This window comes from Ascaphus truei, chromosome 5 (assembly GCF_040206685.1).
Source record: "Ascaphus truei isolate aAscTru1 chromosome 5, aAscTru1.hap1, whole genome shotgun sequence".
Taxonomy (NCBI): domain Eukaryota; kingdom Metazoa; phylum Chordata; class Amphibia; order Anura; family Ascaphidae; genus Ascaphus; species Ascaphus truei.
In genome coordinates this window covers 265,043,771-265,068,382 of record NC_134487.1, presented here as the reverse complement: position 1 = coordinate 265,068,382, position 24,612 = coordinate 265,043,771, and the positions used below count along the sequence as shown (strand labels likewise).

The 24,612-nt window shown below is 40.8% G+C and overlaps 1 protein-coding gene across 1 annotated transcript in view; it reads right to left on the bottom strand.

The window, feature by feature from the left end:
* The window catches only part of LOC142494746 (protocadherin gamma-B5-like), a 146,840-nt gene that overhangs the window by 10,618 nt on the left and 111,610 nt on the right, over positions 1 to 24,612 (bottom strand). The window contains exon 4 of the mRNA XM_075599182.1: positions 96 to 154. Coding sequence (XP_075455297.1) covers positions 96 to 154 — 59 coding nt within the window. The remainder of the gene's footprint in view (positions 1 to 95; positions 155 to 24,612) is intronic.

Genomic DNA, 24,612 nt, shown 5'->3' with positions numbered 1-24,612 from the left:
ACATATCAGTGCACAAATTATACAACGAACGGCACACAGATGAATCAACAATAAATGATAAAGAATTGTAACAAGAAATGGTCACATTTACTCACCCGCTGGGCCCGGGTCTTTGAGCCTGTGAGAAACGCCAGTCCGTGTTAGGTTGTGCCTGCTGAAAGAGACGGAATAGTGTTTTTAATTGTTGTTCTGCACATATATTTTTGGGGGCATCACATTTAAATTGGTTCCCTTTAGACTTCTTCATAAGTTTTCTTTCTCATCTATATTAAAATCTAGAAAAAGTCATTATTGTATTAATTAAACTGATTTAACAAAAGGGTGTTCTTCAATCGTGTTGAAATGGGGACAAAAAAAATTAGTTTGCAATTTTAAATATAGCCTTAATTAACATTGAAAATATATGCCAGCCCTAGGGTAAAAAGTATATACAGTGGCGACACTGTTTATTCTAATACGGCCGTCACCGCGGTTAAAAAAAACGCGGGCGCCGCGCGTCAGTACACCGCCACGAACCGGGAAGTTGCGTGCCGCTTTCCCGCGCCTCGGGCGCTTTCAATAGAAAGCGCCATAGCGCTTTTCTATTGAGGCGCGGAATAGTCCGGGTATCGTGCGGGGAGCGCGCACGCAACTTTCGGCAACATGCCCGTCACGTGCCCGGCCAGCTCCCGTCTTTTGTTAGACTAAGCTGTGCCGGTGCAGTATTATTTGTTTTTACATCATACCAATGCTACTTTTTTTTGTTTACGGAGAATCAGTTAAACCTCTCAATATTAAATTAAGTTTATTAATTTCTAAAATTAAAACAACTTCAAAGTTTTACTTCGCAGTTATATGCAAAAAATATATATATATATAATTTGTGAGCACAGCCAGCTGTTTCAACCTTGTGTCTCTGCAGTGGGGGGCGGGTTATATTGGCTGTGCAATGTGAAGTTGGAATAAATGTCAATCACACATTATGTACAGTAAGTTATGGTGGGTAAAATAGTGAAGAAAAATCCACCACGTACTGTGTACAGCAAATACAAATATCACTTGTGAGCATATTCACATGTCTCAGACAGGTCTGCAGCCCTGATTTTCACCATTATCACTTACAGTGGCGGCCGCCTTTATTCTTCTGTGGGCAAATCGGGGGATGATGCGGCTTGTTCTCAGCCGTTTCTCGGCTGTTTTGGGCGCCTGCGTGCATTGCTATTGTTTAGCGCTAAGCGCTTTCTTTGTCTAGCGCTATTAGCGCTATCAGCTGGTTTCGGGCCGCGCGGAGAAGGCCCGTGACCATCGGAAAACATGCCCGAAATTTTCCGGGTATGTTGTAGAATAAACGGGGCCGCAACAGTAGCATACTGTGCTTCCACTGCAGCCAGGGATTCTGGGTAATGACACGCAAATGAGCACACAGTGCCACCTTTTTCTTCATGTCCATTTTAACATAAATCCCTATAAGATTATGCCTGCCGTATTACACAGCTTTTCAGCACAGCCTGGGTTACAGAAGCGCATAGCCAGTATAACCTACGCACAGTGCTGGAAGTCATCTCATGGCATAGCACTGCTTAGTAAATATGGGCGTCACATAATTAATTTCACACCATTTTTTAAGTTATGAAAACATTTGCTCACTAAAGCATAGGAGTTCAGCATGCAAATCACTGCACGCCTAGTGATAATAGCGCTACACAGCACAGAGCCAAAACAAGACAATCCTACGTCATATGACATATCCAATTAACACATCAATCTAAAATATCATCGATTAAAATAACATGACAAGTGTAAGAGATAAAAACAGATGGTCATTGCAAGTATGTACTTGTTCTGTCTATTGACTTAGATGTTGCACAAACTTTATTGTTAAGTATAGAACCGGCTCTTGGAGATTCTAATAAAATGCATTATTATTTCTTGTAGTAATAGTTATAGACACAATGCACCAAACATCTTCCAATCAAACTTTTTGTACTTTAGGCACGTGGAGATAAAAGCTCAACTTTACTAAATGTTTGTACGCCTTAGCACAGGTGCATTCAACTCGTCCTCAAGCCCCCTCCCCCCCCCCCCCCCAAGTGGTCAAGTTTTCATGATAGTTGAAGGCTGAGCCTCTTGATTGAGCCGCCTGTGCTGAAGCAGGGACTGATTGAGCCATCTGTCCTGAAGCAGAGATATCCTGAAAACCTGACCCTTCATTCTAGAGATGTGCAAAACCAAAACCTTTACTTGTTTGTAGAACCAAAATTCGACAATTAGGAGAAGTGCCCATCTCTAGGTGCGCACATCTGTTAACTGTTTGAAGTTTTTCAGCACTATTACTGTATTTTGTTTCCCAATTGTTTTTATGCTTCTAGATTTATTAACATCTCTCATACTGTATTATGCTTTTAGCATGTTTGTACTTATCTTGAGGCTTTTCATAACTTGTTTTTTTTTTACCCAAACTAAAAACCAAACCCAAAACATTATGGTTTTTAAGAACTGAAACACAAGTTCACACTGTCTCTTTATCCACAGATGATTTTCATGAGGTGCTGGGATACTCATCTACCCCTCCCAGGGAAATCAACTGATGTATGTAAGCGGCTTATGATTTGATATGATACTCTCAGAGTTTTAGAGTGTTGCCTAATGCCTCTTACATACATCTGTAAATACTGTATGTTCATTGCGCTGCTCACAGCTGCCATGGGAAATACAATGTTAAATATCTAACTACTTTGCCTAATGCCTCTGACATACATCTGCAAATATGTTAACTATGCGTCTCACAGCTGTTATTTTGGCATTGGGTATTCGCTCATAATCAAGAGGAAATAGCAGGTACATCTGTTAAAACTATGTGGTGTGAAATAAAGATGGGTAATCTTTTTTTTTTTTTTACAAAACAGATAGAACTGGAAAGAGCTATGTTTCTCAATACAAACAAAACAAAGAGACAATTATAACTCCATTATTGTTGACCACAAAGGCTTCATTACCTGGCTCATCAAACGGGTGGATTTATATCTCAAACCAAAAACTGATATTATTTATAAAATGTTTTACCAGGAGTAAATGCAGTTATACATTGAGAGTTACCACTCGTTTTCAAGTATGTCCTGGACATAGTTAATATGACAAATAATACATGGTTACAAATACAGTTACATAAATGAACAGGTATACATTATATACAATACATTGCATGCACAGTTAGAGAGGCTGTATATTATAGGTTTATGTAACAGTTACAGACCAGATTAAAATGTGAGACAGCCTTAGTTTTGAATGAACTTAAACTGGTGGTGGATGTGAGAGTCTCCGGTAGGTTGTTCCAGTTTTGGGGTGCACGGTAAGAGAAGTAGGAGCGGCCGGATACTTTGTTGAGCCTTGGGACTATGAACAGTCTTTTGGAGTCTGATCTCAGATGATAAGTGCTGCATGTGATAGGAGTGAGGAGCTTGTTCAGATAGATGGGTAGCTTGCCCAGAAAGTATTTGAAGGCAAGACAGGAAAGCTGAACAACCTAGACTCGAGTGATGACTAATCTAGTTCTTTAAGCATTTCGCACTGATCTGTGTTGTAGTTGCATTGGAGAACGAAACGACAAATTGAATTGTAGAAGGTGTCAAGTTTGCTAAGGTGGGTTTGGGGTGCCGAGCCATATACTATATCTCCATAGTCTATAATTGGCATTAGCATCTGCTGTGCGATACGCTTTCTGACCAGCAGACTTAGGGAGGATTTGTTCCAGCCTAGTTTGGCACAGGTTTTGGATGTCAGGGTAGAATTCTCAGTATACTGTAGATTTGGTTATTATGTATTCATTTGACTGTTATATGCTGCTGGGAAAAACTCACTGATTCCTGATAAGTTTACATATTTATGGGAAATATACTCTTAATCATCTGTTCCCTATTGCTGATGATATAATTGGCATGAACAACAACCCTACAGGGTTCTTAAACTCTAGTGATTCCTTTACTTCTTGCTCAAGCATCAATGTCATAAACATAGATGTTTAAATCAACGTTACCAAGTACTCCAATGTCAATAATTCCAATTTCTTTCCACCATTTTCATTTGCCCCTCCAAATCAAGGTTTTATAAGAAGGGTGTTTTTATCTGGCGTATCTTCTTTCATCTTATAAGAAGGTTGATCAAATGCAGGGCCATTGTCATTGGAATATAGTCCTATAGACTACTTAGGTCTAGGCAGTGGCGGATTTCCAAATCCACCACCCCAAGGGGCTTACCTGGTGCCGCCTCCTCAGTGCTGCCGCCCTCCGTCTTCTTCGAAATCGCAGCATTAAATGACACTGCGGACGTCACCAACGCGACGTCACACTGCGTCTTATTGTCATGACAATGACAATGAGACGCCATGACATCATGTAACGTCACGTTGCCACGGCAACGAGACACCGTGTGACGTTGCAGCATCATTTGACGTTGCAGAAAGAAGGCTTAGGCAGCAGGAAGGCAGCAGCAGGTAAGGAATTTCCTATCAGACCCGATAGGCCCAAGAGTGCAGCCTCTGTGTATGGGGGCAGCCATTTTTGACGCCCCCAAATTTTGCTGGCCTGGGCCTATCTGGCTTAATGGGAAATCCACCACTGGGTCTAGGTATATAATGTCCTCTGCTTTCAGCACCATATAGTGTTTATAGCTTAGAATTTTTTTCTGGAATTAGCTGTCCTCAGTGCAGTTTTTCCAAATGTAAGCGGTTCGCATGGTCTAGAATTAGCACAATTTTATGTGAATTGATTGAAATAATTAGCACATGCTGCTGCCAACTCATATACTTGGAAATCAAACACATCACTCTAGAATAGTGTGTGAATGTCCTCAACCTTCATTCACAATTCTATTGTGATTTCCTTATTCATGTGACCCGAATTTAGAGCCTTCACTTTAAATGATTGGCAAATGTTTGCCATTTTCATTACATTTTCCCCCCAAAATGGGCAATTTGCCTGATTAGTAAACGTTTGCTAAAAATTCTATACTTTAGAACATAGGAGAATTATTGCTTGTGTAAAATACTTCAACTTCATAGGATTCTCATTAAAGCAATTAAGATTAAACCATAAGAAATGTTGAAAAAATATCTGCACAATGCTGTCTTTTGACTGACATAGCTACAATATTTGCAATTACAGAAAATATATTTATAATTAAATTAGTACAGACCCAGCGATTATCCATTATAGGGGGTCATTTATTAAGGTTTCACGTGTGAAAAATATGTGTAACTATGGTCCAAAGTATCAGATGTATTGAGGAAAAAAAATCTAAATTATTCATTTATTTAACACATGATTTCAAATAACTCTCAAAAAGTACACATAGACCCATATCCACAAAAGACCATAAACTCGGTCCTCATAACGGGACGTTACCAAAATAATTAGCGGGTGCTATTTTCATTGAGGTTAATGGATATCCACAAAGCTACTTATATGCAGAAACAACAGTTGTTGTAAATCCCAATAGCATCGGCTTCATGTTAGCACAACTTTGAGTCACCTTCAAATAACATGGCTCGCATTACGCCTGTCTTACTTAAAGGTGGCATTACTCCCATTCAGACCCTGGACTAGGGGTGAAGGAGAGACGAAAAGGGGGGGCGTCCTATATTGTAAAGTACCGAGTGATTTATATACTACCCAAACCCCCCTTTATACAATAGGTGGAAAAATACCTGAACAAAAAGGCACACACCTGAGATACCTGAAAAATATGCTCATTTAAATCATTTGAATACACTCTACATATACAAATTAGCATATATCCCAGGTATCGCAGGTGTGTTCCTTTTTGTGCTCAGATTTCTCCATGTATTGTATAAAGGCGGGTTTAGAGAGGTTTAGAAGTCACTTGGGACTCTCTTGCAAAACCTACATTGCAGGATCTGGATGGGAGTAACATCACCTTTATGCATGACTTACTGTAACTAGCATCTCGTTAAATCCCTGCCTTAACTATAATGGACCTCTATGGAAATGCGTTGTTGGGGGCAACACCTCCTTTGCATATGATTAGCACTAACGGCTGTTAAAGCAAAGCGCTTTCCGTTATTACGTTTTGAAGATGCACGTTAACCCTTAATGAGGCGTTAACTTAGGTTACCTCCTGATTAAGTCAATAAGGTACCTCCTGTGGATCTGAGCTATACGGAGGTATAGGAGTGATTATTTTCCCTTTATTGCCACTTTAGTATCAACGTAATAGAGTATTTGCTATTAAAAGTTAAACTTCACTTTATAAACATATTACTTTAATTACTTTAAAAGCAACAAATAAAACATTAAAACACCCCTACATTGAACATTAAATAAATTGATTGAGCATATTGCTACAGCATAATTGTAATTCAAATAAAATATACACACAACCCATTTTGCATGGAACGGGACACAGTCTATACAGACCTTAAGAATACAATAAAACATGTAAACCTTAAATTACTATCTTAAATTACCAAAGATAATTTCTATGGAGTAAGAGAAATGAGCAAAGCACCCTGTTTTTATTTTTAATAAAGATACGTTTCTGATAGAGATCGAGGTGTAGATTTATTAAATGGTGAATGTGTTGTAAGGTACCTAATTTCTCCGATCTGCTTAGTAAATATGGCCCTTAATCCTTCAAGCTACTGTATACACATACATAAATAAGCCACATTTCTGCCAGAATATACACATCAACAATCTTGCATCTGCAATTTAACTAATGTACTTAGGGTTGCCAGATGACTTCTTTAAAAATACTGGACACAATGGTGAAAAGTGTGATGCGCTCGAGACACACACCCTCACTTCTCTCCGCTCCATGTTGTTTCCACTTCTCCTTGGCTCCACCCCCTTCTCATGATTGGCTGCATTACCCAGAAGCAGCCAATCAGGATCAAGGATGCTGGCAAGCTCCCTAGCAACAGCCCTGCTCCCTACCTGTTCGGGGAAATCCCACGGCCCCCAAGCCGGTCAGGTTAATATGTCCAGAGAGGTAAAACCAGTTATGTCTGTCTTGTTTTAGGAGTTTTGTGTTCTGCATTGTCTTCTAACACTAAACGTATCGTAACAGTAGTTGACAAAGAGGAATCCACATGGTCATTGACAGAAATGACACGTGTTTGCATAGAATTATCAGTTTCCTGGAAATTTCAAACAATTCTTATGTCACCAGTATGAGCAGACATGCGAAACAGAGGGTGATCAGAAGATTCAATAATGTTATATGATAGCCATGCATTGTGACCTGAGTCTGAATCCACTGTAGATACTTTTGTGACCAAATGACCAACAGGCACAGTCATTGAAACATTCTGCTGGGCAATGAGCTCTTTAGAATGATCTGGATACAATATAGTGTGGGAGTTATCATTTGTATCCAAAACGAAGATGAAAACAGTAGTATTGGAAAACAATTTTGGAGATCCAGAATCCTCCACTTTAAGAATGATTTCTAAAATTTGAACTTTTTCATCGTCAAATGAATGTTGGGCATAAATAGTACCACTTTTGGAGTTGATATATACAAAAGAAGAGCTTGGTGAGCCTTCAATATGGCTTTCAGCTATCGAGTAAATCAAATGTATATTCTTCCCTTCATCTGAATCAAAAGCAGATGACTTATATAATAACTGACCTGGTTCATTATTTTCTTATATGTAGGAATTGGAAATAGGATGTGTAAATAATGGAGGATTGTCATTGATGTTAGAAATATTAAGAATGATTGTTGTTTGCGTAGATAGAGAAGGAGACCCCATGTCAACGGCAATCAAAGTAATGGCATACTGAGATATTGTTTCTCTATCCAGGATACCATCTGTAAGTAAGGAATAGTGGTTCTCAAATGATTTTAGTGGGTAAATTAGGTGGTAAAGCTAACGTTACTTCTCCATTTTTTCAAGAATCTTTATCTCTTACATTGAAAAAAGTCCAAAAGTTGTTCCAACTGTTGTACCTTCTGAAACTTTATTGAACAAGGTGGTTAGCAGAATCTCTGTAGAATAATCATTGACATCCTCAATTTCCATCAGAATTATGCAGTGACCTTCCATTTGTGGTACTCTCTTGTCCTTTGCTTTAACACCTAACTATTAAATGGTGGATTCTTCAAAATCTATAATTCCCTTAGTGTAAATGTCCCCTGGTGTGGATTGAGGGCAAATAAGTGTCTCATAGAAACAGAAGTTTGACTTTCAAAAGAATATTCTATTTCAGCATTGGGTACCTTCATCGAGATCGGTAGCATTTAGTTGAATAACTATAATATTCAGGGGAATATTTTCTAGTAAAATAATCTTATAAATGTTCTGATCAAACATAGGTGCATTGTTATTGAAATCCAGAACAATTACAGTTATCTGTAATGTTCCAGATCTGGGTGGATAACTACCATCGATAACAGTGAGAATGAGTTGATGTTCTCCTATTTCCTCTCTGTCTAGAGCCTTTTCCAGGACAAGCTCTGGTATGGGAATACCATCTTTATGAGTCTTCAAAGATAATGAAAATACTGACTTGGATTCAATCTGTAATTGTCTAACACCATTGACGCCAACATCTAGATCATGTGCATCTTCCAAAGGAAATCTAGCGCCAGGATAGGCTAGTAACTCTGTAATCCGTATGACATGATCAGTGGTTGAGAAAATAGGGGAATTATCATTTATATCTAGGATCTCAATCACCATGCGATGTGGTTCCAGAGGGTTTTCGATAATCACTTTTACTGGCAATAAACAATTAGAATTTGATCCACATTGGCTTTCTCTATCTATCTTTTCATTTCATCAGACTCCAAAAGACTATTCATGGTCCCAAGGCTCAACAAAGTATCCGGACGTTCCTCCTTCTCCTTCCGTGCACCCCAAAACTGGAACAACCTACCAGAGACTCTCACATCCTCCACCAGTTTAAGTTCTTTCAAATCTAAGGCTGTCTCACACTTTAACCTGGTCTGTAACTGTTTCATACGCTCATAATATATATTTTCTTTAACTGTGCACACAATGTCTCTGTATATAATGTATACCTTGTTCATTTATGTAACTGTACTTGTAACCATGTATTATTAGGTTTACTCTGTGCCCAGGAAATACTTAAAAACGAGAGGTAACTCTCAATGTATTACTTCCTGGTAAAATATTTTATAAATAAATAAATAAATTTACAGTCAAAGATCCACTTCCCTGGTCTAAAGCAAAGTACTGTATTACCTGCCTCCCACTGAACTCAACCACATCCTACGATCAGAAATAGCAGCTATGTGTCGTCCCAGGTCTTGAGCTACATTTGCTACAAACGACCCCAGCTCTGAATCTTCAACAACAGAATAGCGAAGCTGCCAGAAGGCCCAGTTTGGGTGACAAAAACAGAAAAAGAAAAAAAGCTACTTGCCATTTCCAAGGCTCTGATGAGTTTTAAATGCCCATAACCTAAATATTTCCTTTCCAATGTGTCTCCAATGCCCTCAAATGCTCCACACAAAAAAAAAAATATCATTGTTATCTTGGATTTAAAAGCACAAATAATTGTATCCAATGTGTGCTTCCAATTGCCACAGGATTTTCATTGTAATATCAGCTGGTTTTTTTTTGTGTTGGGGGAGAGTGGAAGAGCAGTTCACTGAGCTATGGGGAGGAGAGTAAATGAATGGGAGGAGCAGCAGATCTACTGCTACAGCTGAAGCTACATTTATACTGTGGCTATATCCAGCTCTGCCATCTCCTGGCCATTGATGTTAACGCCCTCAAATAATCCCTGTATAGATCTTTGGCAAAAAAATAATGTATGGACTGCAAGATGATATAAAATAAAAATCAATGTGAGAAGTACATTTTCTGCAAGTGTCCCTAAATTCCTGAACAATATATTTTCCATTTGGAAAAGTGCCTTTGAAAGTAATTTTTATAATCATTTGTTATCTTAAATCACAAAATAATCTCATAGGAGATGCCCTGAAATGATTACAAACTGACTAGATTTGTACAGTACGGACTACAGACTAGATTTGTAACAGATTTATGCTTTAATGTTATTATGCGCTATGGTTCGCTAACTACATATGTTGTCATTAGTAAATATAAAGCTGATGAAGCTAAAATCACCACTCCCACGCATGTTTTTTTGTGAGGGTACATCTTCATGGAAACAGAAACACCTATTTTTCTTTCCACCACCCAAGCGACAACAAAGTCCAAGTGCTTTGGGTCAAAATGGCAGCCGGTGAGATAGTGAATATGGGGATCGCTGATATGACACGCGATACTCCACTTATTCATTGGCTGCTGTCCTTCTGGCATCCCCAAACATGGGGCCTCTACATATTAAGAAAGTAGCATGTCGGTGCTGTGAATTTAGATAACATAAAAAGTGATTTGGAGGGACAGTTGCTTTAAACCAGCAGAAGTAATCTGACTACGGGTCATTGGACCAAAAGAAATAGTGTGTGAGGAGTGATACAAATTGTATTTTCACCTTGAGGATTCCTATATTGGAAAATATATTATCAACTTGCATAAAGTTAATGACATTATTCTCCTACTGCTATGTTATTTCTGTTTTGCTGCAAATAGAAAGTGGGTATACAGCACCATGGAAAACCATCAGAAACTCAAGATGACAGAGGGAAACTGCCTCGGGGGCCTTTCTCTTCAATCACAGAAAATTGATTCCATGTGTTGCTGTAGCCACAAATAGAGAAGAGTAATAAACAATCAAATACAGAAATTCTAAATTAATATTAGACAAAATAAATATTAGACCAAGTTCTTATGGATTAATTGCCATATACGGGTTAAAAGTATTGGGGATTGTACTTAAATGCAGAAAGGTACTATGAAGTAATGTCGAAGGACATTCTGAATGTGGAAAGTATCACCAGAGAAGGGTTTGGGTATCTACCAATAAGCGTCTGTTAAGTACGTTGTATAAAGCTGTTCAAAAACTACAAAACCACCGCAAAACGTCTGCACTAATCACTTCATCACATTCTTCTGTGCAGCTTCTATTAGATATCATGGTACAGTATGTGTTATAATGATTTCATCGTCATTTATTTAATATCTTAACACTACTCAAAATCTAAGGTTTTGTATTTAGACAGGCACTATGTAATAAACACTGCTTTAACTCCTGATTACATCAAGGTTTCATTGTAGCTCAAGTTAACAGGAGCTGAAGACCCCAAGCAAGCTTAATTGTTCCATGGAATACAGTACTATGCTATCACAGGAGATTACCAACATATCCTAAGCGAAATGTGGTAGTGGTGGTCAGTATTTTTGAAATAAATTTTATTTTTTGACAATGTTTGTTTTAGTCATTTAAATTTGTTATTAAAGGTTATACAGTATTATCATAGGCCAGTGGTGTTCAACATTTTTTTTTGGTTACGGAATCCTAGAATTATATTGGGAAATTCTGGGGAATCGCAACTCTCTCCCCCCCCCCCAATCTCTCGTTTCTCCCCCGTCTCTCTTTTCTCCCTCCCCCTGCCGTCTCTCTTTTCTCCCCCTTGTGGTAGGGAAAAATCCTTGCAGTCAAAACAGCAGATAGTGCGCGCACACACACACACCTCTTGTACCTTGCAGCCTGCGGTGCTGTGCTGGTCCAAAGCTTCTTCCTCCTGTCGACCGAAAGTTGAATCCGACTCCCGGCGCTGACAGGAGCAAGGAGAGGAAGGATTGCAGTGACCAGGTGGCTGAAGCTGCTAAGCTCGAGAGCTGCCGGGTCACTGCTCCATGGGGCGCCACCACTACGCTGTGTCCCCCCAGCTCTCCCTGCCTGGTAGCCGTGGAATACCTGAGGGAACCCAGGTTGAAAATCAATGTCATAGTCTATATAACATGGAAATATACTGGTTTATTTGAAAATATTAGTCCTGCCACAGCAATACTTTTGCTGTATATAGCAGAAGTGAACAAAAATATAAACTGTCAACACCCCCTCCCCCACTCCCCATAGGCAGCTCTATGAGTGTGTGCATGTCAGTGTATGTGACACACACACACTGCCTCACACACAGTGTGTAAATCCTCCACCCATAGGTACTTACCTTGGTGCCGCCCAGGCCTCCTCCTCCATGCCGCCTTCCACCAGCGTCGCGGTGTCAAATGATTCTGTGACGTCATATGGTGTCGCGTTGCCATGGCAAAGTGACATCACGCAGTGGCACGTTGACATGGTATGTGAGGTTGGCCGCATTGCCATGGCAACACGAAGTCGCAGCCAACGTCATGTTGGCTGCGACGTCCTGCAACGCCATGTGACGAAAAGTTGCCAAGTGACGTCGCAGGGTAATTTGACACCGCAGCATCGTTTGACGCTGCTACACTGAAGATGGAAGAGGACGGCACAAAGGAGAAGTTAAGAACTTTACAGAGGTCCCACGTTCTCCCCCGACAATCAGTGTCTGTATATGGGAAGGAGGGAAAAAAGGGGAACATTTTCTGCCCCAAAAATGTTGCTGCCTAGGCCTGGGCTTAATGGGAAATGTGCCACTGCTCACACATGCACACACGGTGAGAACTCCTCTCCCACTCATATCACACTGTCAGAAGTTAGAATTAAAAGCAGGGAGGGCAGCCTCAGAGCGCTCCATCTCCCTCACTCATACACGCTCTCCAAACTACCACACCATACACGGCAGACAAAGCGTCGACTGCGACTGGGAACAACACGCCCTAACCTGCTTTGCGGTTGCACTAGCAGGTCACTCAGCTCTGCGCCGCAAATTTAAGGCAACCAGGCGACCTGGATCCTGGGATTTTTCCATCCCTGGTATGGAGGATAAGTGAGCTAGAATTAAACCAAATGTCCAAAGTACTCAAACAGAAACAAGCTCACTGGGGTAACTAACACCCCCGTAAAAGAATGAAATACTAGTATTCATAATGAAAAGAGTTTAACAACGCATCTAGAATAAAGCTCTACAATGATAACCGGTAGAAAGTACAACACATCCAGTATACAATTCTGTGGTATAAACCTTAATGCAGAATCAAGTGCCTAAAATGAACACAAAGAGATACAGTAGCCATCAGTATACAATATGTAGTACAACACTCACAGCATAGTTATAAATCTAAGTTATACTGCTGCGGCACAGTTTATTCGAGCATTTGCCCGTTCTGTGCCGCAGCAGTAGCCTGGCGCGCGCCCGAGAGTGACGGGCGCGCGCCGAAGCAGCGGAAGAGCGCCCTCCGATCGGGGCGCTCTCCCTACCGCTGCCGGGTCCGCCGGGTCCCCCGGAACCCCCTGCCGCTGTCCCGCGATCGCGGGACACCAGGGCTCCCTCGGGGAGCCCCTGGACGCGCGTGCAGGGGGCGCACGCTCCCGAAGACGCGTGACCGCGCGTCTATGACGCGCGGCACGCCGAGGGGCGGCCACTAGCAAGCCGGGAAATCTCCCGGCTTGCGGATCTGGCCGCAGTGTAATAAACTGTGTCGCCAGTGTACACTGAAGAACTAGCTGTAATGAGCCGAACAGCTGTAATGAGCCGAACTGCTGCAAGTGCAACTACCCAGATCATACAGGTGACAGTGTAAAGGAACACTAAAGTGAAAAAGTATACTATAATAAGGTAGCTGAAATCCATCAGATATAGCAGCAGAGATGCAGTGCACATCCACCATCTCAATACCAGAACATGAAGAGAAAGGCACAAAGAAAACATGTAGAATACAGCAAATCACCAATACATGGTACAGAAAAATAATGAGGAGTACAGGATTGACGGAGAGGGAGAAAACACTACTCAACTATGGGAACACAAACAGCAATCAGTGATTATAATAGGGGGCAACGCTTAGGAGTAATAGACACCTTCAAAGCCCGTTCCCACGTGACCCTAATGAACAGCGGTACTTCCCTTCAATTATTCCTATCTTAAGAACCTGACATTGTCCAGTTGTGTCTCCCTTGCAGTTACATACAGTATAATCTCCTATAGTCAGTAACAGCACACCTGGGTCATTGTTACTGTTTGAGTGCTGGGGACAATTGGTTTCATTCTGTATATTGTTGGAGGAATTAGGAGTTTCTCATGTCCACCTGCACGATTCTCATCTTTAAGATTCTTTGCTACCTGCCAAGTGACTAGTGCTGTTTGTGTTTGTATATAGATAAGTGGGGTAAGGTTCCTCATGAAGCAAAATAAACTTTGAAGGGGTTGCACAGAGTTACAATACACTCTAAGGGCCAGATACTCAAATCTCCGCCACTTAACGTGATGCTGTAACCTCAAAGCACAATAACATACAGTAATGTCATATTTCTCCCCAAAAGAGCATAGCATTAACTACAACAAATGTTAGTGATAATAGCATGCAAATGATATACACATGAAGGGTTATCATAGCATCGCCTAACATTACGTTAGTTAAGTTATACCAAAAGGTGGCGTATTTCCCACCTTGACCCTGAAATAGGTATTTTACAGGGTCTTAATGAGTTTAATTAGGAACAAGTAAAATGACAGCGCTATTTCCTGATGTTTCTTGCCAACGTTATTTCCCTCTCTTCTACACTCTCAACTTGGCCTAACGACCTATTTCAGGGTCAAAGTAATGCTTGACGTCACATTATTGAAAAATAACACAACGTTATGCTACAAAAAGTGATGTTAACCCTATGCTAATGAGATGTAATATGAACGTTATTTTTACATATAATTAACTTTGCGGATACTATAATTCAGGGAACGCAATGTCAATTCCTGTTTCAGGTAATGTCGCATTCTGGGCCCTCACTTAGCAGAGCTTTATGGATCTTGGCATGAAGGGGTTCCCAATTTCTTAAAAGCAGTGGTAGAACAATAGGTGGTGCATCAGGTACAATGGTGTCATTTGCCCTAGGTGGGAAGCAGGGGGTTTCAGGAGCTGAACAGCATTAATTTCAGCTCCAGAGATCACCTGCTTCCCAATATACATACCCCTGAAGGGGGCTGGGCACGTAATATGGGCGTTTAAAGGTCTCGCGGGCCAATATGCAGCTGCAACGTCCTCCTATGCGGCTTCCTATAGTGAAATTTAAACAGGATTAAGATTCTGCCATCACCATTAGAGGTATCTATCTAGGGGGAAATATATGCATATATGTATGTGTATATATATATATATATATATATACTCGCGCCTCCCTGGTCATAAAGCGGGCCAGCCCAATTGGGCGGCACAGCCAGTGACCGGGGGGCGCGGCCTCCCCGAACCAGGTGGGCCACAGGAATGGCCAGTGGCAAGCCGGGGGAGGGGCCAGATGGGGTTATACCTGGGTCCAGGAGCAAGGATCGGTAACTTGCTCCTGACTTGCAGCAGTGACCGATCCTTGCTCCTGGACGCAGGTATAACCCCCCTTCTGGCCCCTCCCCCGGCTTGCCACTGGTCACTCCTTTGGCCCACCTGGTTCGGGGAGGCCGCGCCCCCCGGTCACTGGCTGTGCCGCCCAATTGGACTGGCCCGCTTTATGACCAGGGAGGCGCGAGTATCCCCCCTACCCCTTTATACTAATTACACGGTAATGACCGAATGAAGAGAAGGACAACGTTTGGAGTGGGTTTACTGGCTTTGCATCTCAACCCAGCCTCTGTCTAAAAGCTGTGTTAAAACAGCATGCATTGGCTTGAGGATTTGCTTGTGTAATACGAGCTTGAGACAAAAGGTGGCACTGTGTGCTCATTTGCGTGTCATTTCCCAGAATCCCTTGCTGCAGTGGAAATTCTGTGTGCTGGGCGATAATGGGGAAAGACAGGGTTGCAGACCTGCCTAAGACATGCAAATGAACATAAAGTAATATTTACAGTTGATATATATATATATATATATATATATATATATATATATATATATATATATATATATATATATATATATATATATATATGACATGGTTCTTCAAGTTCCCACAAGGATATTGAATGAGCTGGTAACAGAAGATTTCAAGGACCAAGGAGGAACAAAGAGGTAAGGCAATTTTGTTTTTACAAATGATGAGAAATCTAGTTCTGGTAATGGTTAGTTAATTAATGAGCTTCGTCTGTAAAATGTGCCTAACAACTTAAAAAATGTAGACAAACATTTAACCAGCTACAAATATTTACCAATGGTAAACGATAACCCTACTCTTCATAAAGAAAGATATGTTACCTCACCTGCACATGTTCCTTCCGGAGAGTCTGTCCCGACCCTATATCATCACTCTCATTGACCAAGTCTTTTAGCTGAGGAAAATTCAATGACCTCATAACATTTAATGTATCCCTATCAACCTCTGCAGAGTAGCACGTCTTATAGCACCGATTCTGCTGATCGGCTGAAGCCACAGAAACCTCCAAATACTTTAACGTGCCGTTTGGGTTCAATTGCAGAGTTCTTTGTGAGTGCTCCAAATACTGCGTGGGCCGTGATTGTTTTAGAAAGCAGCAATCGGATTCACCCATTTTGTTGTTGATCTTATGGCATTTTGTCAGCAGTATAATAAAGGTAACAATTGATACTATGCTAATGGCAGCGAGAGAAATTACTAAATACAATGTTAAATTGGGTCTTTCTTTAGTATCTGCAAGAAACTCTTTAGGATGGTGACTTTCTTTAGAGATACTTTCTTCTAAAGAAAAAAGTATTGTCGCTGTAGATGACAAGGTAGGGTTTCCATGGTCTTTAACTACAATGCAAAGACTTTGCAACGGTGAATCTGTCTCTTGGAATATTCGTGCCATTTTAATTTCTCCTGTGTGTGGAGTTATTTTAAAAAGAGAAGGGTCTGTTGCTTTAAGTATAGCGTACGAAAGCCAAGCATTGTGCCCAGAATCTGCATCAACGGCTGTGACCTTGGTAACTAAAGAACCTGTTGGGAGAGACTTGGGCATCCAGTGCTGAGCTGTGACATCTATTGACGTCCCTGGGTATAATATTGAAGGAGAATTATCATTCTCATCTAAAATGTATAAGTAGACTGTAATATTGGAAGAAAGTTTTGGAGACCCGGCATCTTCTGCCCTTATTGTAAACTGCAAAACTTGAAAACGTTCGTAATCAAAAGACTGTTGGGCATAAATATTGCCATCTTGGGAATTCATGTAAATAAAGGACGTGGCAGGGGATTCTTCAATAAGGCTGTTGAGTATGGTGTATGTGATATGGGAATTTTCTCCCTCATCAATATCTGAAGCTGACACAGTGCAGAGGGAAATACCTGGTTTCTTGTTTTCTTGTATGTAAACATTAATGAACGGCGTTGCAAACACTGGAGGGTTGTCATTGATATCTGTGATGTTTATATATATTATTGTCTGTGTGTGAAGTTGGGACAATCCTGAGTCTGTTGCTATTAGTTGGACTGTGTACTGACTAACATGTTCTCTGTCCAGCAATCCATTTGTAATTAAGGAATAATGATTTTGTATAGATGTGATTTTAAATGGAAGATTGGGAGAGATTTCTAACTGCACCTCTCCATTTTTACCAGAATCTTGATCTTTCACACTTAAAAGTCCCACAGTTGTTCCAGTGGGGGTATTCTCAGGAACTGAACTTACTAAAGAGGAGACAAGAATTATAGGAGCATTATCATTGATATCCTCAATATCCACCTGGACAACACAATGCCCTTCCATCTCTGGTACCCCATGATCTGTGGCTTTAATGGATATTTCATATGAATTGTATTCTTCAAAATCCACATTTCCTTGAACACGTATCTCACCTGTTTGATGGTCGAAACCGAAAACATTAAGTACGTTCTCTAAAGTTTGGTCTTCAAAATAATAACTAATCTCACCATTTGGACCTTCATCCTTATCAGTTGCATTTAGTTTTATTACTTTCATATTAAATGGTGCATTTTCTTTCAAGCTAACTTTATAGATAGCATGGTCAAACATGGGAGCATTGTCATTGATGTCTAGAACAATTACAGATATCAAAATGGTTCCAGATCTAATTGGAATACCTCCATCTAAGGCCGTCAAAACAAGCTGATGTTGGGCTTGCTCTTCTCTATCAAGAGGCTTTGCTAGAACAAGCACAGGAAAAGGCTTATCATCTCTGCGATTCTGTATAATCAAAGAAAAATATTGATTTTTATCTAATTTATAAGAGTTAACAGCATTTTTTCCAATATCAGGATCTTGAGCTATTTCCAAGGGGAATCGGGAACCAACTGCTGCTAATTCTGTAATTCTTATGATGCGTTCAGTGCTATGGAAAACTGGTGAGTTGTCATTTATATCCAAAATCTCCACCTCCAAGCGAAACAGTTCCAAAGGGTTTTCAATAACAAGTTCCACTGTTAGCAAACAGTTTGAGATGACTCCACATAAGCTTTCTCTGTCTATCCTATGATTCACAAGAAGCGCTCCACTCCCCAGATTCAGAGCAAAATACTGCCTGCTTTCCTCAGATCCCAATCGCAGCCCTCGTTCAGAAATCTCCAAAGTGTTTAATTCTAGATCCTGAGCCACGTTTCCTACAAAAGTCCCAGGCCCTGACTCTTCAAATACAGAATATCTCAGCTGCCCAGAGGCCAAACTCCAGCTACAGACAGAAAAGAAACACATTACTTGCCATTTCCAAGCCTGCCAGGCACTTCTTCGCTCCATCTTCCTTTACAAAATATCCCCAAATGTTGAGTTTTAGATCACAGTGGTGTTTTGGGACCACGGAATATGCAGAGACCTAATCTAAATATGAATATAAATCCAAATGTAAGCAGTGCATAGTGAAACAGCACTGCCTGTTGTAATATTGCTGGCAAATCTGGTTTGCTGAGCTGCTGTGACTTCAGAACACACACACAGACATAGCAGCAACATAAGCTGTAAATTACATGTTAATGTTGGGAGAAATAATACTGCCATCAAGTGGTGGAATCTTAAATAGCATCCTATCTACTTCCGGTCATGCTTTCAACAAAATACAATCAACTGTTTTGATGCTCTAGTGCAGGGGTCTCCAAACCTGTCCTCAAGAGCCGCACACAGGCCAGCTTTTATGGATATCCCTGTTTCAGCACAGGTGGCTCCATCAGTGGCCCAGTCAATCAGTGGCTCAATCAGTGGCCCAGTCAAGCACTGAGGCACTGATTGAGCCACCTGTGCTGAAACAGGGATGTCCATAAAAGCTGGCCTGTGTGCGGCTCTTGAGGACAGGTTTGGAGGCTCCTGCGAGTCTAGTGCGTTGGTAATTACCCACCCTACTGCCAGTGACAGGAATGTTTAACCATATAACCATGCAAATATAACCAGACAGATACAAGGAAGGTAACATTTAACATTAAACCAAGTAATAGACAAGAATTGCAGAACGATTTAAGTATTGCTACTGAGCAGTAGGACATGTCCTGCTCCCATGAAAGCAATGCCATGTTCTATGTGGTTAATTTGGTAGGGCCTTAGCAGGAGAAATGTCAGAATGATTTAAGTAAAGTTAACTTTAAACATTTTATTTGCTATGTGCTTGGATGAAGATTTTGGGAGCTTGATACATACATGTAGAGCCCTCTATCTTTTGTTATAAGAACTTCTAGCTTCATACTTCGACACTTATAAAGGTGATACAAAACTTCAATATAGCAACCATGAATGATGATCTAGATCAGCGGTGTGCAAACTAGGGGGCGCTAGAATTTCTGGGCGGGGGGAGCACGGCAGTTCTAGAGGACCCGTGCTCTCCCCCCCAGGCATTTAAATTAAATGCCGGGGCACCGCCGCAAAGCCTCTATAATAACGTGACATCACATGACCCCACGCGTCATTTGATGCCGGGGTCAAGCGGGGGAAGAGGGGGGCGCGAGGCGATGAGAGCAGGCAGGGGTGCACACGGGGAGAAGTTTGCGCAACCCTGATCTAGATCCAGCCCATCCACAAAATTTGTAACACGTGTAATCAAGTCTACTACAATCTAAACTACAACAACTTACACATTTGTTTAAAACAACTACAACACATTTTTCCAGAGGAAAGCTGCAAATTGTTGAAAATAGACGATACCATAATGAACTGTTTCTTTATTTGTAACTAAGCTTTTAAGACCAGAAACGCCTTATTCATACTGTATATTTCATATATTTATTCTGTTAGAATGACTCTGTGGCCTTAAAAGTTTGCATTTGCAAAAATCAAGAAACACATAGAAAAAAAAAAATATAAAAATATTTGGCATAAAATGTATTAAAATGTTTATAAGGCCCAGCAGTATCAAATCAAATACACAATACAATTACTGTAAACAAGCAATCAAATGCACATAGCCAGCAACATACTTAGCAATAAGCTAATCGAAATCCAGTGCCTATTTTTCAGTTCGCTGGAGGACCCAGCAAAAAGTTGTGCTCAAGATTGCCCAAACATTTTTTTTTTCTACTTCGCTAAAGAAGGGAGAGTGCCGGGGAAGTCTCTATTAATAACTATTAATTTGCTTTGAAATAACAGTAACAGACTCACACATCTGTTGATACAGTAATTGTATCCACTCCAGAAAATACATCACTGCATCACACCATCCATACAGTACTGTATGTCACAACCACTGGTTCGGTTGCAGGTCACATAAGTAAGGATATTATGTTGCAAATAATACAAACTTCTCCTGCACTCTGTATATAGTCCCTTTGGTCTTTTGATGCGGATGCTACGGTGTACAGGGCCACCAGGACAGCCATCCCAAGCCTGACAGAGGACAGGGGTCAGCCGACTAAGCCCTTTTCCTCCACTGGCCCCAGCCCCAACCCTTGCTAGATGCCCCCCCACTCAACAAGCTGCCCCTCATTAACCCCGTTGCCCAATAAATCGCCCTCCCCCACTCTACTAGCTTAATTGTTTAGTGTTACTTTATATTAAAATATAGGTGAACAGAGAACGTTACCAGCGTCTAACCTAGGGGTGGCAAACTACAGTCCATAAGGCCAGGTATTAGGGATATCCCTGCTTCAGCACAGGTGGCTCAATCAGTGGCTCAGTCATTATGATTCAGCCACTGATTAAGCAACCAGTGCTGAAGCAGGGACATCGAGAAAATCTGACCTGAGGACTGACCTGACCCTTGAGGACTGGATTTCACCACCCCTGCTCTAACCTGTCTCTACTCCCAACAACTGTAACTGAGTGACTAATCAGTAATATACCAGTCAATTAGTTCCAGTTGGGTAACAACACCCTTATCTATTGGTGATGTATGTATATATGTATACAATGTATGTATATATATGTAAAATAAGCCAGAACAGATGGCACTCCAAGCAAAATAGGCAAAGTTCAAGGTGCCTGCTTCATAAGCACAATACATGTACAGTAACAGCTGCTATCACCAAAGTGAGAGCAAAGAAACAGCACTCTCAGGTATAAAGAAAAACAATGCATTAGGCAATACAAAATGAACACAGAGACAAACCAATACATATATGTATGTATATATATATATATATATATATATATATATATATATATATATATTGTGACAAACGCCCCTCTTTTGTAGCGCTGACGTCTGTCTGGGTTCTTCCCGACACAGTCTTCTAGGGTTAATTATACAACAAACAGGAACATGCAAAGTATTACGTTGCTTAACTCAGGCTTCTGCCTGCTTTATTTTCATCCAAGTAAGGTACTGCAGCTTTAACATGTGTAGGTTAGAGGCACTCAGACATTTTCATTCAGCGGTTCCCTTATATCAGTGTCATAGCATTTCACACAGTGTCACTTTTAAGAAATAAAAACCAAATCATATAAAGAAATCCTATCCCTTTCAGGGAACTAACTACACATCAGAATCTGCCTCTAACTGCGAACTAACTGGGCCAACTAACCTGGTTCCCCAGCTTAAAACAATGCCCTCTCATTTAGGGTCACTAGATACAGCACAGTCTTTTAGCAACAGCAATAAACATTTGTTTTGTCTTATCTGTTCGTGGTGGGAACACGGTCCCAAGTGTCCAGGCAAATCCTCTGGTACTGTGATACTTGGAGGGGCCGTTCACCCCGAAACTGGATACCGAGGAGCAGCGATACCCCCAGCCTCTAGGCTCTAAGGAGAGAGAGTGAAATGCAAACCTCTCTGTTCTAAATACCTGTTCTAGTGATTAGGAGAGCAGGTGAGTGAGAACTAGACCCATTGTAATCTGTGGTCTGGATTTTCCATCCACCAGTCTGAGTTAATGTGAAGCTATGGAATGGATCATTTTTTAACTATTTCTGCACTTTCTGACCTAAAACGTGGCAGAAAGCTGCCTAACATCTTTGGACCATGTCACAATATATATATATATATATATATATATATATATATATATATATATGTAGGCATAGACGTACCACGAGTCAATCAGGACCACATATACTAAGTGGCACTAAGCTGCAGATATGCCTTTTGGCTTAGCACCACACTAAATATGACCCGTATTGCTTACAAGTTAGAGGTTAGTAAATCATCTGCAATATTTGAACTTAAACAGCATTAAAAAATACACGGTTTTAACTTTTGGTGGAGTCTTTGATGTCAATGGGTCACTAGAAGATGAAACATCGCCACTGACTGCATTTGAAAAGTACAAATGCAGAAAGGGGGCACACAATGACACTTGGGGGGCTATGAATCAAAGTCTCCTGGCTAGAAAACCTGGTTAAAACTCAAGCAAAAAACTGCACTAAATTTATCAAAGCAAAAAATCGTACAGTTTTTTTTTCTTTAATAAATCTACTGTTAACACACATAGTTTTGAAGCTAAGAGACTTTAACCCTTTGAGTGCTGGAGGAGTCTTGGTGCCTGAGTACCAAGACCCCTCTGGCACAGTGCAGTCATGTGACAGCAGCAGCCATTTTCCTGGAAACAGAAGAGGAGTCAACTTCCTCAGTTTTACTACTGAGCAGATCACTTCCTGTGCTCCGTGGGAACAACATTACATAGACCCTCCCCTTTCCCATGCTTTTAATTTTACACATATATATTAACATAATCAGAAAAAGACGACACAATTTCAAAGACTTGGATATCGTCAGCACTAGCCTCTTGCATCTCTGCTGTGGGTGTTTGTTTGCTGTGCAGCTGATTTCACTTTACCTCAGATGCTCCTGGAGATAACACCCGAGTCATAGCAAAAGCCTTTGGTGGCAGCCGAAGGGCAGCCAATGGGTGTCAGTCATTTGCTGCGGTTACAGCTGCTCTGTTATTGGTATTGGGTAAAGCATTTCAGATGTATGGTATATTGAAGCATTTCCATGTTCACACATTATTACCCTGCTCTCACAGCTCTACCGTCGCACAATCCTACTTACTTCTTCCACAACGCCAACTCCTCCAATTAACAAAAGCAACTAGCACTCATCCGAAACACACAAACTGTCTTATCTCCCTGTACCTTCTCTTCTGTTTCCACTTACTCTTCCTTATAGATTGTAAGCTTCTTTGGGCAGGACCTTCTTACCTACTGTAACAATGTATGTTATTGTTTGATATTTAATTGTCTTTGTTGTCTAACCGAGGGGTGCGCAAAGTTTTTGTCTGCGCCTCCCTGCTTGCTCTCCCGCCCTCCCCCCTGCTCGCACGCCCCCCTTACATTTTCTCTGGCAGCATCTGACATCATGTTGCCATGGCAACGCGAGACCATTTGACCCCGCGTCGCCAGAAGCAGCTGGAGACAAGGTAAGAGGGAGTTACAGAGGCCTTGCGCGCTCTCCCCATATTTACAGAGGCGCAGGGCCTCTGTAAGCACCAAACCCACTCCCAGAAAACTTTGCGCCCCCCCAGTTTGCACACCCCTAATCTAAACCTGTACTGTGCTACTAAATATGTTGACGCATTCTAAATAAATGCTAATAATATGAATCAAGATGGTTCTCCAAAAAATTTCATCTGAAACAATTTGCGTTTGTCAATCTTGTTTCTTACATTTGGAGCAGATATTTTAGGAGGTTAATGCATAAAATCAGGTTTATTTGATACAAGCAGAGAGAGAAAAAATTGCTACAGGTATAGATGTGATTTTTGATACACCTAATTATAATATTGTGCTCGTTTTCTAGCGCTTCCTATAAACACCCCCCAAATCGCACCCTCGCACAGGTGGAGCAAAATTAGCACCAAGAACTTGTATGCATTGGTGTAAAGTGACACGGAGTCAAAACGACGCAATATGCACCAAATAGTTCAGCTTTCACTACTTGATACATATTCTTCTTCATTGTTTAAATTGTATTTACGATTTTAGACTAACAGTCAAATAAATTAGGGATTAAAAAAATTGTTAAGGTTAATATGTTATAAAATTGACTATCCCAAATGCTGCGTAACCCTTCCCCATAAAATTGAAATGATTTGCCATGCTTCATAAAAAAAATAATAATACAAATGTCTCACCTGCCTATTCATTTCAGTTGATGAAGATTCGTTAAAAGAATTAATCCCAAGGCCAGAATCATCTGCGTCTATAAGGTTGTCTGTTGGAACACTTTGAGTAGGTTTAAGAAATGCAAATTCACTTTCATTTGAATCCAGAGCTACACAAACTTCATAGGAGTATGGAAGGGGCAACGTCGTGGTATTAAATTTAGTAGGGAATCTGGGTCCAACTTGAGAATACATATCTGCACTTAGAGATCCAAAGGCTTTGGGAGAGTTTGATTTTCTACATTTT